The 14,293-nt window shown below is 51.9% G+C and overlaps 1 protein-coding gene across 1 annotated transcript; it reads left to right on the top strand.

The window, feature by feature from the left end:
• Window positions 1-381: 381 nt before the first annotated feature.
• KLF9 (KLF transcription factor 9) lies at window positions 382-13,271 on the top strand. Its single transcript, XM_065045964.1, has 2 exons — window positions 382-1,161; window positions 12,807-13,271. The coding sequence occupies exons 1-2, from the start codon at window positions 693-695 to the stop codon at window positions 13,037-13,039; spliced, it is 702 nt and encodes a 233-aa protein (XP_064902036.1). The 5' UTR covers window positions 382-692; the 3' UTR covers window positions 13,040-13,271.
• The last annotated feature ends 1,022 nt before the right edge of the window (window positions 13,272-14,293 follow it).

The raw sequence follows: 14,293 nt of genomic DNA, 5'->3' as shown, positions 1-14,293 counted from the left end.
CTCGGCGCCGCGCGGCCCCGCCGCCCCGGGCGGCCCCGTCCCCGCGGCCCCACGGCCGGGGGCGCCGCCGCCTCGGCTGGGCAGCGGCCGCGGGCGGCGGCGCCGGACCCGGGGCGCGAAGGGACCCGCCGCACCCCCTCTCCCGCCTTCCCAGCGCTCCGCTACGTCGCCCTTTTAAGCGGGCGCGGCGGGGCGCTCGGAGTAGCACGCGGCCTGGGGAGGGAGCGCGGCGATTGGCGGGGCGGCCGCCCGGCGGACACACCCCCCCTAGAAAAGGGGAGCCGTGAGTGGCGGGGGGAGAAGGTAAACAGAGCCGGCCGGCCCTGCCCGCTGACCAATCGGGGGGGCGGGAGGGGGCTCCGAACCTGACGTGATGGGATTCGGCGCGGCCGTCCCCGGGCAGGAGCACGCGGGCGGCGAGCGGCGCGGGGGGCGCGCGGCGGGCGGTCTCCTCTCCCCCGGCCCCCGCGCCGGACCCGGCCCGGCCGAGCGGGCGGCGGGCGCCGCTCCCCCCCGCCGGCTGCGCGCCGCCCCCGGGGGGCGGCGGTGAGGGACCTGCCCGGCGCCCCGCTATTTATTTTTCCGCCTCCCCCGCGCCGCGGGCGGGCAATGGCTGGCGGCGCCGCGGCCGGCCCGGCGGGCGCGCACTGAAGGCGCCCGGAGACCCCCCGTCGTCGGGGCGCGGCCGCACCATGTCGGCCGTCGCCTACGTGGACTTCGTGGCGGCGCAGTGCCTGGTCTCTATCTCCAATCGCTCCGCCGTGCCCGAGGCGGCGCGGCTGAAGGTGCCGGGCGAGGGAGAGGCGGCCCGGGAGCTGCGCGACCCCCGCGACGCCTGGAAGGACTATTGCGCCCTGCTGGCCATTGCCAAGAGCCTGCTGGAGCTGAACAAGTACCGGCCGCTGCCCACCCCCTCCGTCTGCAGCGACAGCGTGGAGAGCCCCGACGAAGACGCGGGCTCCGACAGCGACGCGGCCACCGAGCCGGGCTCCAGCCCGCCCCGCAGCCCTCCGCCGGGGCCGCCCCCCTGCCTGCGCGCCGCCGGGGCCGCCCCCAAGGGGAAGCTGGCTGCCGAGAAGCGGCACAAGTGCCCCTACAGCGGCTGCGGCAAGGTCTACGGCAAGTCCTCCCACCTCAAGGCGCACTACCGGGTGCACACAGGTCAGCGGCGGCGGCGGGAGTGGGGACTGGAGGAGGGAGCGAGCGCTTGTCCTCGGGTGAACCCGGCCGGCGGCGCGCACGGCGCCCCCGCGCGCCCCCGCCGCCCTGCCCTTCCGCTTTGGGGGGATTTTTTTTCTCTTTTCTTCCCCTTCTCCGTACCACCAGTTTTTTGCCTTTTTTTTCCTCCCATCCCTCCGTGCCGCCGTGCCGGACCGGCGCCCCAGGTCCGGCGCCCCAGGTCCGGCGGGAGCGGGCGGCCGCCCCGGCTGGGGCTGCGGCAGCGCCTCCCGCCGCGCCCCGCCCGCTGCCTGCCCGTCTCGGCCGGGAGCGCCCCCGTCCCCCCTGCGGGCCGCCGGAGAGCGGCGTAAAACTTGTCGTGGCCGGGGTGGCTCGGAGGGCGGCTGCGCAGGGGGACGCCGAACCCGCGCGGGGCGTCCGTCAAGGAATCACCGGGAGAGCGGGAATCGGGTTTTCCGCTGGTGTCGGGGGGGGGGAGGGGAGAAGCGGGGGGAGCGGCTGCCGCGCGGCAGAATTTGGCACGTATTCTTAAAACACGCGGGGGCGGGACAGCACCCGCGGGCTGCGGACGGCTGTGCACTGCCCGCGCCTCCTTGCTGCCCGTGCCGTCGGAAGCCGCCTTTCGCTCCCCGCGTTTGCAGCGGCGCCCCCGAGCTTCGCTGCGTGGCGGGGAGCGGCCGCGGAGCCGGAGCTGGGGGCGGCGGCATCTCCCTCGCAGCGCGGCGAGCTGCGGCTCCGGGTTTGGCCGGCACACCCCCCTCCGGCGGGCGAGGGACCCGGCGGGCTGGAGGGGAAGACTGGAGAGGCACATCACCTGAACGCCACAGTCCCCCCCGCGGGCTCCCGCTGGAGCAAAGCACCGATGGGGAGAGGGGTTTGTCACCCAACCCTGCCGGGCTCCTCCGGCCGGGCGGATTTATTAGGGCGCCGTCCGCAGGGAGCCGGCCGCTGCTCCACCCGCCTGTCCCTGCCGGTGCCTCTTGTCGCGACCCAGCCTTGTCCGCGTCCGCAGGGGCTTCGTCCGTCAGGCTGCGTGCGGCCGGACCCCTGTCCTCGCCTGGGCGCTTTAGAGGGTGTGGCAACATGGAAACCTAGAGATAAAAAAAATAATGTCTGCTGCAGCAATGTGTACTTCCTCCGGCTCTGCTGAAGCGCGAAGGGGACAGCAGTTGTAGACTTTTTTGTTTGGTTGTTGTTTTGGTTTGTTTTTTTAAGCCCTCCTGGTGCAGGTGGATGAATAAAATCCTTTACGTGTCTGAATTGCACTTGAGGTCACAGTGCAGTACACAAGGCTGCTTAAAAATTGCTCTAAATGAAAGGGTTGTATGCAAGCGGAAAGGAGCGGATGAGAGGAGGCAAATGCTGCCAATACTTATTTCACGTACTTCACATCTGTTCTGTAGATGGCAGTTCTCTTCTGGATTTTGTCTGTTGGCAGGGGTGGTAAGTGGTGAAGTACAAAACAAGTTTTTCACCCGTGGAACATACTGCAAGGCATCACTGTAGTATTTAAGGCAGCCCAGGTAGGGCATGGCCCCATCAGAGTCCCAGCCAAACTTCATGGCTTTGGCTTGTCTGTGCACTGCGGAGCAGACCAGCGCAGGTTGCTTACCTGTGCTCTGCTGGCAGATCTGCTGGGTGCTTAGCTGGAGAGGTCGGGAGGAGGAGGAAGAGGATTACTGGATGTGGCTCAGCAGTGAGCTCTGCAGTTAGACAGTTAAGACTGCCTCAGTGAGGTGGAAAGAGGATGGTCAGTGGTGACCCTGGGTTGACCTCAGGACCAGTGCCAAGGATTATTGTGTTATCGTCTTAAAACCTGCAGCTCTGATGTTCTTTTGGAGGCTGAATGTAACTGATGCCTTGCAAAATGTTAGCTCACAAGTGACAAAGAAAATGCATTAGCATCATTTCCACTTACTACCCCATGCTCAGATATCCACTCCTAGATGGGAACCAAAATAGACATCAACTGGGATGACATTCTGTATGATGACATGTAAATTATGTACTGTACAACCCACACGACTTGCTGTAAGCAGTGCTGTTATAATAAGTATCTCCTGAAGTGGCATGAGGTTTAGCGTGTGGCCACAAATAGGTGGCCATAGCTCCAAGTATGAGATGTTCAGCTCAGATGTGCTGATGTACCATCACGGTAGTTCTGTGTGATTAAAACCACTACAGATGTCCAGCAGTAATGAACTCTCTGGGCTTCCTAATGTGAACAGTTAATTGCAGCTAACTGAAATGCCAAACAATACTGCTAATGTTAATTCTTTTTATAGATGGCAGAACAATTCCTTAGCAACAGTGGGATTCAATGGGACCTCTGGAGTTATTCATAACTACATATTGCAGAGCATTAATGCTCCCTCCCTAGTACCATTTTCTTTCCTTTTTTTTTTTCCCCCAGATGATTTCTCTCTCATATATTTGAGCCTCTTGAATCACTTTCATCTACCTGCCATTTTTATTTGAGCCACCAAGTGGGTTTCTTGCTGCTTTGCAGCTTTTAGTGGAAGTAGGTACACAGCCACCAGTAGAAGCTTCCTGGTCTTAAATTTTTAATATTTAATCCCAGTCTTTCTGTCTTGGAAGACGGGTTCAGGATTTCCATTGACACCCATGAGTTTGCATGTAGCCACAGCTCTTTCTACTCATGGACATTAACCAAACCAGCTGGGAAGCTCTGATTACTGCTCTGTGCTCTGTAGTGGTGGGAATGTAAAAACTCACCAGGTCACCTTTGATAAGTAAATGCAAAACAAGAAATGAAATACCAAATAAATGTAGAAGAGCAGAAGACCAAAATCTTGATGCTCAGAGGCTAGAGGGCTGTATCTTATTAAAGATTCTTTAAACTTGTTGGTTCGAAGGCATTCCATATCTCAGAGACTAAAAAAATGTTTGCAAAACTGTTTGCTTCAAGTTTGGGCCTTTGATGATGACTCTGGTTCAGTTTTCCAGACGACTCAATCTAGCCATCCATCAGAAATTGTGTTCTGAGCTGATCTCAACAGAAGGTCAGCGGATGGCACTGCACTTCCTTATGTGTGCAAAGAGCCCCCTTGCGTGTGCTGCCAGTCCTGCTGAACTCGGTGTGACTTAGTGTAGTAGGGTTCGTAGGAGGAAGCCGAAGAATTCTGAACTCTGCCCCTTCCTGAGGGGATAGTCCTTTCATTCTTTGCCAGGCCTTCGCTGCTTCTGCGATACGATCAGGCACTTCTTCATTCTGTCATGTACGTGTTCCTGCATTCAAAACGTATTAACTTGCAAAGGCACGGGGATACAAGGACAAGCACATCACTGGAACTGAGCTGTTGCCTCCCCGTCTGTTCACTACCATACAAAAGTAACTTGGAATTTATTACAAAAGTTCTGGTGCCTTGAGCAGGAAGAGTGTTAGAGGTACGGTTGTTCTGTGTGAGCTGTTTCCAGCAGCATCTCTGAGGGGCATGGTGCTTGGTGTAGAAGAGACAAGATGTCGTTATCCCTGATGGCTCGCAAGCCAAAATCTGTTTGTCAGGAAGGCAGGTGGAGGGATAGCCCCACAACGTGGCTGTACCTCAGGTTTCTCCATCCCTTATGGGATGGTGTTACGGGAATATAGGACACCTAAACTCTGCTGAAGCTCACCAGTGGCAGGAGGGATTAGGGGTGGTGTGTCTGCTTGGGACTCTTGAGCATTGAGATGGCACGACCAAGTCTTGCAGACTTTCAGCCTACAGAAAAAGGCCCAGATGCATCAGCAAGAAGTGCGTAAGAACCGAGCCCTGGAAGCAATGCAGAGGTCAAGAAAAAGCAAGGGATTCGGCTGATGAAGAAATTGAGAGGCAACAGCAGATATGCAGAGAGTAACCTTGAAAACACATACACTTCTCAAAATAGGTAGTTTTAGAGGTTTGATTGTGGCTGGTAGGGATTGTGTGTGGGGTTAGTGTTAGCCTCAAAAATGGTGCCAGGGGCAGAGCTGAGGGTGCACTTTAAAAGAGAGGGATGTGCAGGCCAGGGGGTTTCCAGGGAGAATGAAGGCATATGAGACTAAACAAGCAATCTCAGTCAGAAGGTCAGGGAGTGTGGAGCAAAGGGCAAGACACCGACAGGGAGAGAAACTGACAGGAGAAACAAACTTTAAGGAAGGTACATTCGCTATGATGATGTTAGCAAGCCAGTTAAAGCGCGTGTGGCTGCTGAGAGCAGATCCTCCTGGTCAGGAAGGAGGGACAGAGAAGGTACTATAAACCTAATTTGTGAGATGCCTTCTCATACAGGACCTGTAGGAGTTTACTCACCTGGGGAGGTGAATCCCAGGTGCTTCTCAATACATGGTGCTGCAGATTGATGGCAAGTTCACCATCAGGTACCCTTAATTAAGAGGCTGGACACACAAAATACATAAGCGTGAAAAGTTCTCCGTCTAAAGCTAGCCTTTTCAGCCAGCTGCATCATTGCGTAGACCGAGTCCAAACAATACCAAGATTTTTGTTACATCGGGCAGCTGATGCACCCTTGAGCTCTCCTGGCATTTGTTTCTTGCTCATGTTTGGTAGTGGGGCTGTAGGCAGAGGAGTGGACCCATAAATCTGCCATCTGCACAGTGAAGCTGGGGAGCATTTCTGGTAGAAAGGAGAGGTAAGTGCTGCCACTGCCTCATGCTGCAATGTAGGTGTCATGGTGTCAATCCAGCCCCTGCCTGCATCAGTTTGGTTTTGACCGTGCTGCTTTGTTTTTTGTGTTCTAGGTTATTACTAGCTCAACAGACAGTACAGATGCTGATATGTTGACAATCCTCTGCTCCCTGGGAGGTTTTTTGGGTATTTTGTGTGAGCATAAGCTGAAATTTAGCATTTTAAGCCCCTCTTATCCAGCTCATATGATGTCACTTCGCCAGATCCTATAGAATAAGACTGAAGAGCAGCAAGTGGAGCCAGCAGGACACTTTTTGGTAAATTTAGACCTCCACCTGAAATGCCCATTCTCAAGGGTTAATAGAAATGCGTGGATTGCTGGAGTTCTAATGGGCACATTTCCAGCTCTCGGAGAAACACGGTCATGCTGACTGGAAGCCTTGCCAGCTGAGTAAAATAGGCAAAAATCCTAAAGATTAAGTTCAATGTTGCCTGGCTTCCGGTTGCCTTTTTTTTTTTCTGCTAAAAAATAAAACCATTAAGCTGGTGTATGTGTTACAGTGGGAAAGCACTCCAGGAAGTTTTGTGTATTAATTGAGTCAATGTGAAGAAGTTTACAGGTAGGCTAGCAGCACTGAGCAGGTGTCACCCATAGGAGTTCAACTCCTGTTTCCAGATGGTTGTATTGAAAACGCAGCTTTACTGAGTTTCCTGCATGCTCTTGTGCTGTGGCATTGAAGACTGTGTGGTGGGTGTCACCTGCTCTTGTTAGCTCATGTGCCTTGCAGCCCCAGTGGTGAGGATCCCTGCGGGAATGATTGTCCCTCTTGTTCAGCTGCTGTGTGCCGTGGCCTCGCAGCTCCTGAACCTGCAGTTGCAAAAGCAGGGAGGGGGACAAGGTGAGATTAAATGGCCAGAGTCTGGGGTAGTGATGGCAAAGCGCAACTTCAGGGAGTGTTTAGTTGTGGTAGCTTAGCTCAGTGTCTGTATTCAGGTAACGGTGGCTGTGAATAGCCTGAGAGCACTCTTTAAATACCTGAAACTTGAGGGAAGAGTCTGTTGAAATACTGGCTAATAAGTTCATAGTGAAATGACAAAAATTATATTAGCATTCTGAATGCACATAAAATTGCATTCCTCTTTCCCCTGTCAGCGCTGTTATCACTTAGTGAGCATTTAATCATTCAGACAGGACAGGCGCCTAGACCCTGTGCTCTTCAGTCCCAGGTGAGTGCCCTAAGCACTAGGCTAGGAGTTGGTCTCCATTGTTCAGTTAATATTTAAATATTACTGTAAAATGGAGGAAGTTGAAATGGAGATAAGATAGGAAAGGAGAAAAAGTAGCAACTTGTCACAGGTACCTGAGAGTATACTGCTGAGGGCACTCCTCTTGGCTAGGGAAGTGTAGATTTAACTCTCTGGTTAGCTTTGGGGAGGTGTCTCCTCTCCCAGGTAGCTTCCCCAGCTGATATATAGAGATAGACATATCTAAGGAGGCACAGTCCCCAAAGGCTTGCAGCGGGGTCCATGATCTGGCAGAGAAGTTCTAAGGATATCCCTTGCATCTGATGCTTTGTAGATGGGGGTAACAGCAAGAGTGGGTCTTGCTGGGATTTAGGCTCCACAGTGGTGCATTTTGGCAGGTGGTTTTGCATCTGGTCTTTTGAAAGAGACTCGAACACCTGTGTGTGCAAGCATCTGTTGAGTGGTGGTTTTGAGGAGGTCAGAGCAGTCTAAATACTTGCTGAAAGCAGAATTTTAACACCTGAATAATCCTGTGATGTTTAGTCCTGGGTGGTGGCAGAATAAAACCCTTGCCGCAGCTCATCCATCGGCTGACAGTCCTGTAGGCAATGTCTGTCTGATTTGTTGCCAGACCCAATGGCCACAGTTTAGGTGTTGCAGAAACCCTTGTTTTAGGCACATGGTACCCAGCATCCTCACCGCTGATCTCACCACTCTGCTGTTTTGCACCAGCATCTGTACCTTGTGGTTTGCCGCGTGTTTTCATGATCTGATTTTGGAATATTTCTGAAGAGGAAAAAGGCTGTTTGAAGGGACTCTGATCTCTGCTCAGAAGTGGATGTGCAAATGTCTGTAATACCCATCTTCACCAAAATACCTTGCATGTGGGCACAGTCAAAATCCAGTGTCCCACAGGTCAAGATGTGGAACAAGCAACATACTGGGGAAAAACATGATAGAGACCTGAGATAGCAGCTGTTCTGTGGCAAGGAAGATAGCCTGCGTTTTTGTGTTGTTTTGTTTTCTTAACTCTTGCCATAATCTGGACCATGTTTTTGGCATCCATCTACAGACCCTGTCGTACTTCAGGAGATGCAGAGATATGTGAGAGCAGTGGCTGAGTGGGAGCACAGGAGAAAAAAAAAAAACAGAAAGAAATGCTTGTTATTGTTATGTCTAGGTCAAAGGTTGTGTAGGGTACCATTAGGTGTCCCTTCATGCAGCTGTAGCTACAGTTCACTTGGCTTTCTAGTTAATGTGTGAAGTAGCGTCATTAGCGTTATTTGACAGCAAACTGCTCTGTGTCAGCTAGTGCTGATGCCAGACTGAGTTTGTGGCTGTGTCCCATCTCACTTTTGTTAGTGAGGAAGACAGTGTGAGCCTAGCAAACCATTCATCTTGGACAGGCTTCCTTCCACACCAGCAGTTATGTCTGAATGTCATCTGTAAACTCAGACAGTTTTAGTAATTAATGTAGAGTCAGTACTTCATTCCACCACAGAAGCTCAGTGTGCTCGAGTCCTGCTGCATGTTCTGTTACATGCCAAGAGAATTGCCCAAGTCTGTTATCATCAACTTTGTCTTCAGCTTTTTCAAACACAGCCTCTCCCCTCCCAGAAAAATGTCACTCAGAACTTACCTATCCCTTATTTGTCCAAACAAATTAATCTTTGTTACAGCCACCACGAACTGCAGCTCCTAACCTCAGTCATCTACATCTAAAGCAGCAATTTTTAGTGAGAAGGCAGATGATAAATCAGGATACCAGTACCACCTGTACTATTAAAAAGTCTACTAATGCTCACTCCTTGTGCTTTTTTGGAAACCCTTCCTGCACTAGACTGCTATGTAGGAAAATCTGAAATGTCCCAGGGTAGGGCAAAGAAGCTAAATAATTTACTGTCTATTCAGAATAAAATGGAAGTGGAATAAAATAAAGTGGACCTGCCTTAGGTCATGCAAAGCAGCTTGGATACAGAGTTTAAACTCGCAGAGAAAGAAGAAACTAACCATTTGTGGTAGAGAGTGGCGAGGAGGAACAGGGAGAGAAGCTCAGGTGAAGCAAGAAGGCAAAGGTCAAAAGGATTTGCAATGGCCTTTGTATCCATATGGGATTTACAGAAAGCCAGGGCTGCATGAGCAGGTGTTCTTCAGACTCCAGAGAAGACCTGCAGAGGGCCACCATTGCTTGTGCTCAACGTAGGCTGTGTCTCCTGCTGCATTCCTGGTGGGACATAGAACAAAGAAGGAGAGTTCTGCAGACACACCTATTCCTGTAGCCTGTAAATCAGTTTCTGCTTCAGTTGTTACTTCTGTAAGCTGCCCTGGAGATATATTTTCTTTATTTATTAAGTATTTACATCTTCTGTTCAGATCCTATCACACAGTTGTAAGGAGTCATGATACACCACTGGCCATTCTCTCATCCCTTGATGGAAATAACATCTAAGACATATCTTAAAACGTAAGTAGCGTGCTGCCACTGAAGGAAAGGTTGTATAATAGCACTCTGTTTTGATGGTTCATTCTGCTGCTTTCATGCTTTAGCATTACTACTCCCAAAACTAAAGGATAAAATCATATGGAAAAGATACTTCTTGGCTGCGACATGACACAGAAATCCCTGTCTCCAGATGGAGGCAGCAGTAGCTTGCACTGCAGCTCCGTGTGTCATTGCCTGCCTGGCTGTGTATGAGTTGCAAGACCTGTTTGCTCCGTGGACTCTTCCACAAACATCTCTGCTGCTTTGAAAAATAGCGTGTCAAATGCAGCCAGCAAATACAGCGGCCAACTTTGCTGAGTGGACAATCATCACATGTTGTCAGGCATCTCTGCTTTGCTTTAAAAGCCCCCTGAACGCACACTCCACCCCTGATGTGCAGCTGTGAGGTCCATCACAGAAGCACCGTCCTTCTGGGCCAGTGTCACCTGTTATGGCTCTGTCACCAAGGGGAGCAGCAGATCTTCAGGCTCAGAGACAAGCCCTGAGGGGCTGGAAAAGCTCCCCCCGCCTTGTCTCTCTGCTCTGGGAAGTCTGGAGTTTAATGCGTCCCGGTGCAGGGGATTACGCCTGGCCTACTTTCACACACAGGCTTGCAAAGTGGCTGTGACAGCCTCCACGGGCAGCCACTGCCAAGGTGGTGAAGCTCTTCTTGGCCGTATCTGGGGGCTCGGCAGTGGGCGGCAGGTGCCGGCAGTAGCAGCTCTCATGTGTCTGAGGGGGTGCAGCCGCTTGTCCCCAGCAGCATCTCCGCTGTGTGCACCATGCCCGGGCACGGCTGCTCTCCCGTTGGTAGCGGGACTTGCCTGCATCTCACCAGGCTCCCTGTAGCTCCCAGTGCTCCCCTGTGAGCTTGGGGCTGGTTTCCCGGGGAGTGTGGTGCCAAATGTGCACAAGGGTCCTGAGCAAGCCCTGCCTTTGCCCAAGGCTTTGTGGTTACGCTGCATAACCTGAAAGTGCTTTCCCCTGGCACGTGAAGTGGGCGTGCGGGATAGCGACTGTGGAGGTCATGCTGCTCACATCGTGTTTCAGAGGGAATTCCAGTAACCAGGCTCCATTTTATCTTCTCATCTGCAGTTCTAGGAAGGGAGGGGGGAAAGCCCAGTTTCTTGAGGGCTGCATGGGGCCAGATTCAAAACATTCATGTTAGGCACCTGGATTAGATACTACTGTGCCTCAAATATAGACACTTCACCCAAGAGACCATGATCCTTGCTATCCAGCCTGGACACCTGGTCTCCTTATAGTACAGTTGGGCAATTCTGCAGGATGAAGAGCTGTGCTGAGGTAGATGGTTGGAAATGTGGCTTCTGTAGATGGGGCAGGATGCCTGAGCTGCTCCCACTGTTCTGGGCACTAAGTGCCTGACATCAAGTTGTGTATTAGATGCCGCCACACATGCAAGATGTACAGTGCTTCTCCCACGTTCCAGGGGGGAGCTAGAAAACTGTTCTGCACCTCCCACTGCTGCGTCCTTCCGGGGCTGTAACAGAAACGGCGAGATGAATAGCAAAAGAGCAGCGCAAGTGAAGCGCTCGCCTTGGGTGCCCAGGGCAGCCAAAGCTGGGATGATGGTGGGCACCGATGCGAGTGCTTTGTACAGCTCCGGGTGCTGCTCGGCTGTGTAGCTGCGGTCATGGCCTTCACGCGCATGTAAGCCTATGTACTGTTTTAATTAATTTCTTTTTTACAGGCAGTAGCTGTTTGGAAAGGCTTCCAAGCATGTCTGTAATAAAAACACACAGTGGGGAGCCAAGAAACCTGTTTATATAAAAAAAAATAGCCCTGGGTCGGGATGGCTGGCAGCTGTGCCTCCAGCTGGCTGGGGCACGTCCGCCCGCTCAGCATCCTTCTCTCCTGACCGAGGACCAGCATCGCCACGAGGGGAGGACACAAACCTGGTCCGTCCTCATCCTCCCTGCCCTTTGAGGTGCCATCAGTCACTCTCTCCAGCCCTGTTTCTCCTCCCTACAGATCTGCAACACGTTGCACTGCTGGTTCTCCTTCTGGCATCTGGGCTGTTCACTGGAGCATTTAGCCTTTTGTTGTGTCTGGGGAGGACTTGTAAGTGGCTCCTTTTTTTGCAATCTGTAAATGTAAAGTGAGCTTACCCATTGTGCCAAACTTCACAGTGCAAAGAAATACTGGAGTTCTTGAGTTTTGTTCCAACCCATCCAAGCTGGAAAACTCCTGGGATAGTTTTTGTATTTCACAGTTGACTATAAATAGCTGACACATAGCTGTCGTTTATATTCCCTTCAGGAGACTCTTAAGAAAGGGAATTAAGGCATCAAACTGCAGTGGTGCGTGCTGTCTGTGACCAAAAGCTTTCGTGCGAACTTCAACGCCTTTGATTTCCATCTGTGCCATGGACTAGGGTCAGCCTTGCCAGTTGGGAGGCGTTGGGTTTGTGCCTGTAGGCAAAGCCTGTGCAACCCGCAGAGGTGAACTGCAGGGATAGGGGTGCCAGGAAGATTCCAGTGAGTGCTGTTCGATCCTTACACCCTTGCTTTTAAAAGCAAAGGTGTGGTGTTCTATAGGTTAAGGTGTTTGGATTGGTTCATCACTGTTGTAGCAAACATTAATACTGATAGAGCTGTGAATAATGAAGTGGTTTTCCTGTCCTCGAAGCAGCCATCTAAGAGACTGAGAGGACACCTATACTCTCTGGTGTACTTTGGGTTTCTGGGGGAAGGGAGGAGAGAGGCACATGGTGCTTCCCTCTGCAGCTGCAGGGGTTTTGCTCTACGTGTTTGCAGCGCCGAGGCTGCACCGCTCTCCCCAGTCCTTCCCCGCTCACTTCTTCCCAGGCCAGAGCGACTTGTCGGAAGTGAAGGATTTTTTTTGGCTTCTTCTCTAACAGTTACAAATGATTTTATTCAGCAGAATGGAAGTGTCAGGGGAATAATACTGGCACTCATTTCCCAAACCTCCGTAATGAGCCCGACATGAAAAACATACAGGCACAGGCAGAGCTCATCTGTTGTTTTGACAGTCTTTGGGGTCATGTAAGGTTCTGCACCAGAGTGCGAGTTGCATGCGGTTGGAGGGGTTTTTGGCTTCTGCTGGAGGTGAGACTGAAACCTGATGAAGCGAGTCATCAACAACTCCACAGACGCTGGCACCGCGGCACGAAACAAAAGCAGCTTTTTCCCCTCAGCAGCATGTTCCCCAGCTCCTCGTCGGAGCCGGTACGTGCTAGCCCGCATTACCCCCGCCCCCCTAAATCTCTTGTCATCCTTTCCTCCCGGCAGGTGAGCGACCATTCCCCTGCACATGGCCTGACTGCCTTAAAAAGTTCTCCCGCTCCGACGAGCTCACCCGGCACTACCGAACCCACACCGGTGAGAAACAGTTCCGCTGCCCCCTCTGCGAGAAGCGGTTCATGCGGAGCGACCACCTGACAAAGCACGCCCGCCGCCACACCGAGTTCCACCCCAGCATGATCAAGCGATCCAAGAAGTCCAGCTCCAGCAGCGCCTTGTGAAGGCAGGGCTGGGCCGGGGAGGGGGGCGGCGGGAGGCGATCCGCAGTGAGGATGCAGGCAGCGGTGCTGGAGCATGAGCATCCGCGGCGGTGCTGGCTGCCCTTGTTGGCCAAAAGCACATGTAGCCGACACTCAAAATAAAACCATACTCCAAGCCCCCCTCCCCATGCTCCACCCCCCAGCCTGTGCTGGGGACAGCGGTCTGGAGCAAGTGACTGCAGGGATGAGAGGAGTTAAGGGGATGCCCATCAGAGGAGGCGGCCACCTCCTCTAATGTAAAGCTTTGATGCTGATGTACATACGTCCGGCTGGATGGTCCGGCCTCTGCCACAACAGTAGTGTGACCCCAAGGTCTTTGTGATTGCTGTGTCATTAACATGTTTTGTTGAACAGTGTAATGCTGCTTGTATTTAGAGTTTGTCAAGTAAAACCACTTTCCGAGTCACATATATAACTCTCAGATAAAAACTCCATAGCACATTGTAGAAGTGGGTTTACTTCTGTCTCAGAACTATCCTGCATTGAAAGAGACTGTTAAGGTAAACATTACATATGTTACTCATAGCATCTGATTGATATACTGAGATAAGGTGAATTTATACTCAAGAAGGCCCATTGAAGTAAAAGGGTCTTTTTAATTTTTCTTTGTATTAACTATACTTTTGAATATAAGCTGCACTTTTCCAGTAAAAACATGTATAATTCAAGCAGATACTTAAAGCAAAAAACCCCGTAACAGCTCAGTCATTTTCTGACCAAATATGTATTTAGGTCTGTTATTCACTTACCTGGAAAAATACAAGTCAGCCTAGATAATGTGGCGGGGTTGTGGGAGCAGAAGCATATGTCTCTCAATTGATCCTATACTTTTAATTTGTCAATAAATACAGTACTGTACTATAGAAATGCCACTAACAGTGCTTTATTCTGCTGTGTTTTGTTTGAATGGATGCATAACAGCAGCTACCATCTTTATAAACTGCTTCTTTTTTAAAGGCTTTTTCTCTTCCTACACTTGCCTTAAAGATTTATTCTCTTCATACCCTTGCCTAACTCCTGCGGAGTCCTATGGGAGTTGCGTGTGCTTATGGAGAGAGTAGACCTTTCCTTAAGAGCACTCTGCTAATGGAAACAGCTGAAATTATTGTCAGGAGCACTTTGGAAGGGCTCCTGTTATCTCTTGATTGCTGTTTTTTGTAGAGTATGGGGAAAACCATGAGCTAATTGAAGTACAGCATGGAAGTTGTGTCATAA

Source organism: Columba livia, chromosome Z (assembly GCF_036013475.1).
Source record: "Columba livia isolate bColLiv1 breed racing homer chromosome Z, bColLiv1.pat.W.v2, whole genome shotgun sequence".
Taxonomy (NCBI): Eukaryota; Metazoa; Chordata; class Aves; order Columbiformes; family Columbidae; genus Columba; species Columba livia.
This window is presented reverse-complemented; position numbering and strand designations above follow the sequence as displayed.

Bases quoted from the DNA above. Each gene is read 5' to 3' on its own strand.
- KLF9 (XM_065045964.1), top strand. From the start codon at position 693: ATGTCGGCCGTCGCCTACGTGGACTTCGTGGCGGCGCAGTGCCTGGTC. The intron at 1,162-12,806 runs GTCAGCGGCGGC...TCCTCCCGGCAG, and splicing joins GCACTACCGGGTGCACACAG to GTGAGCGACCATTCCCCTGC.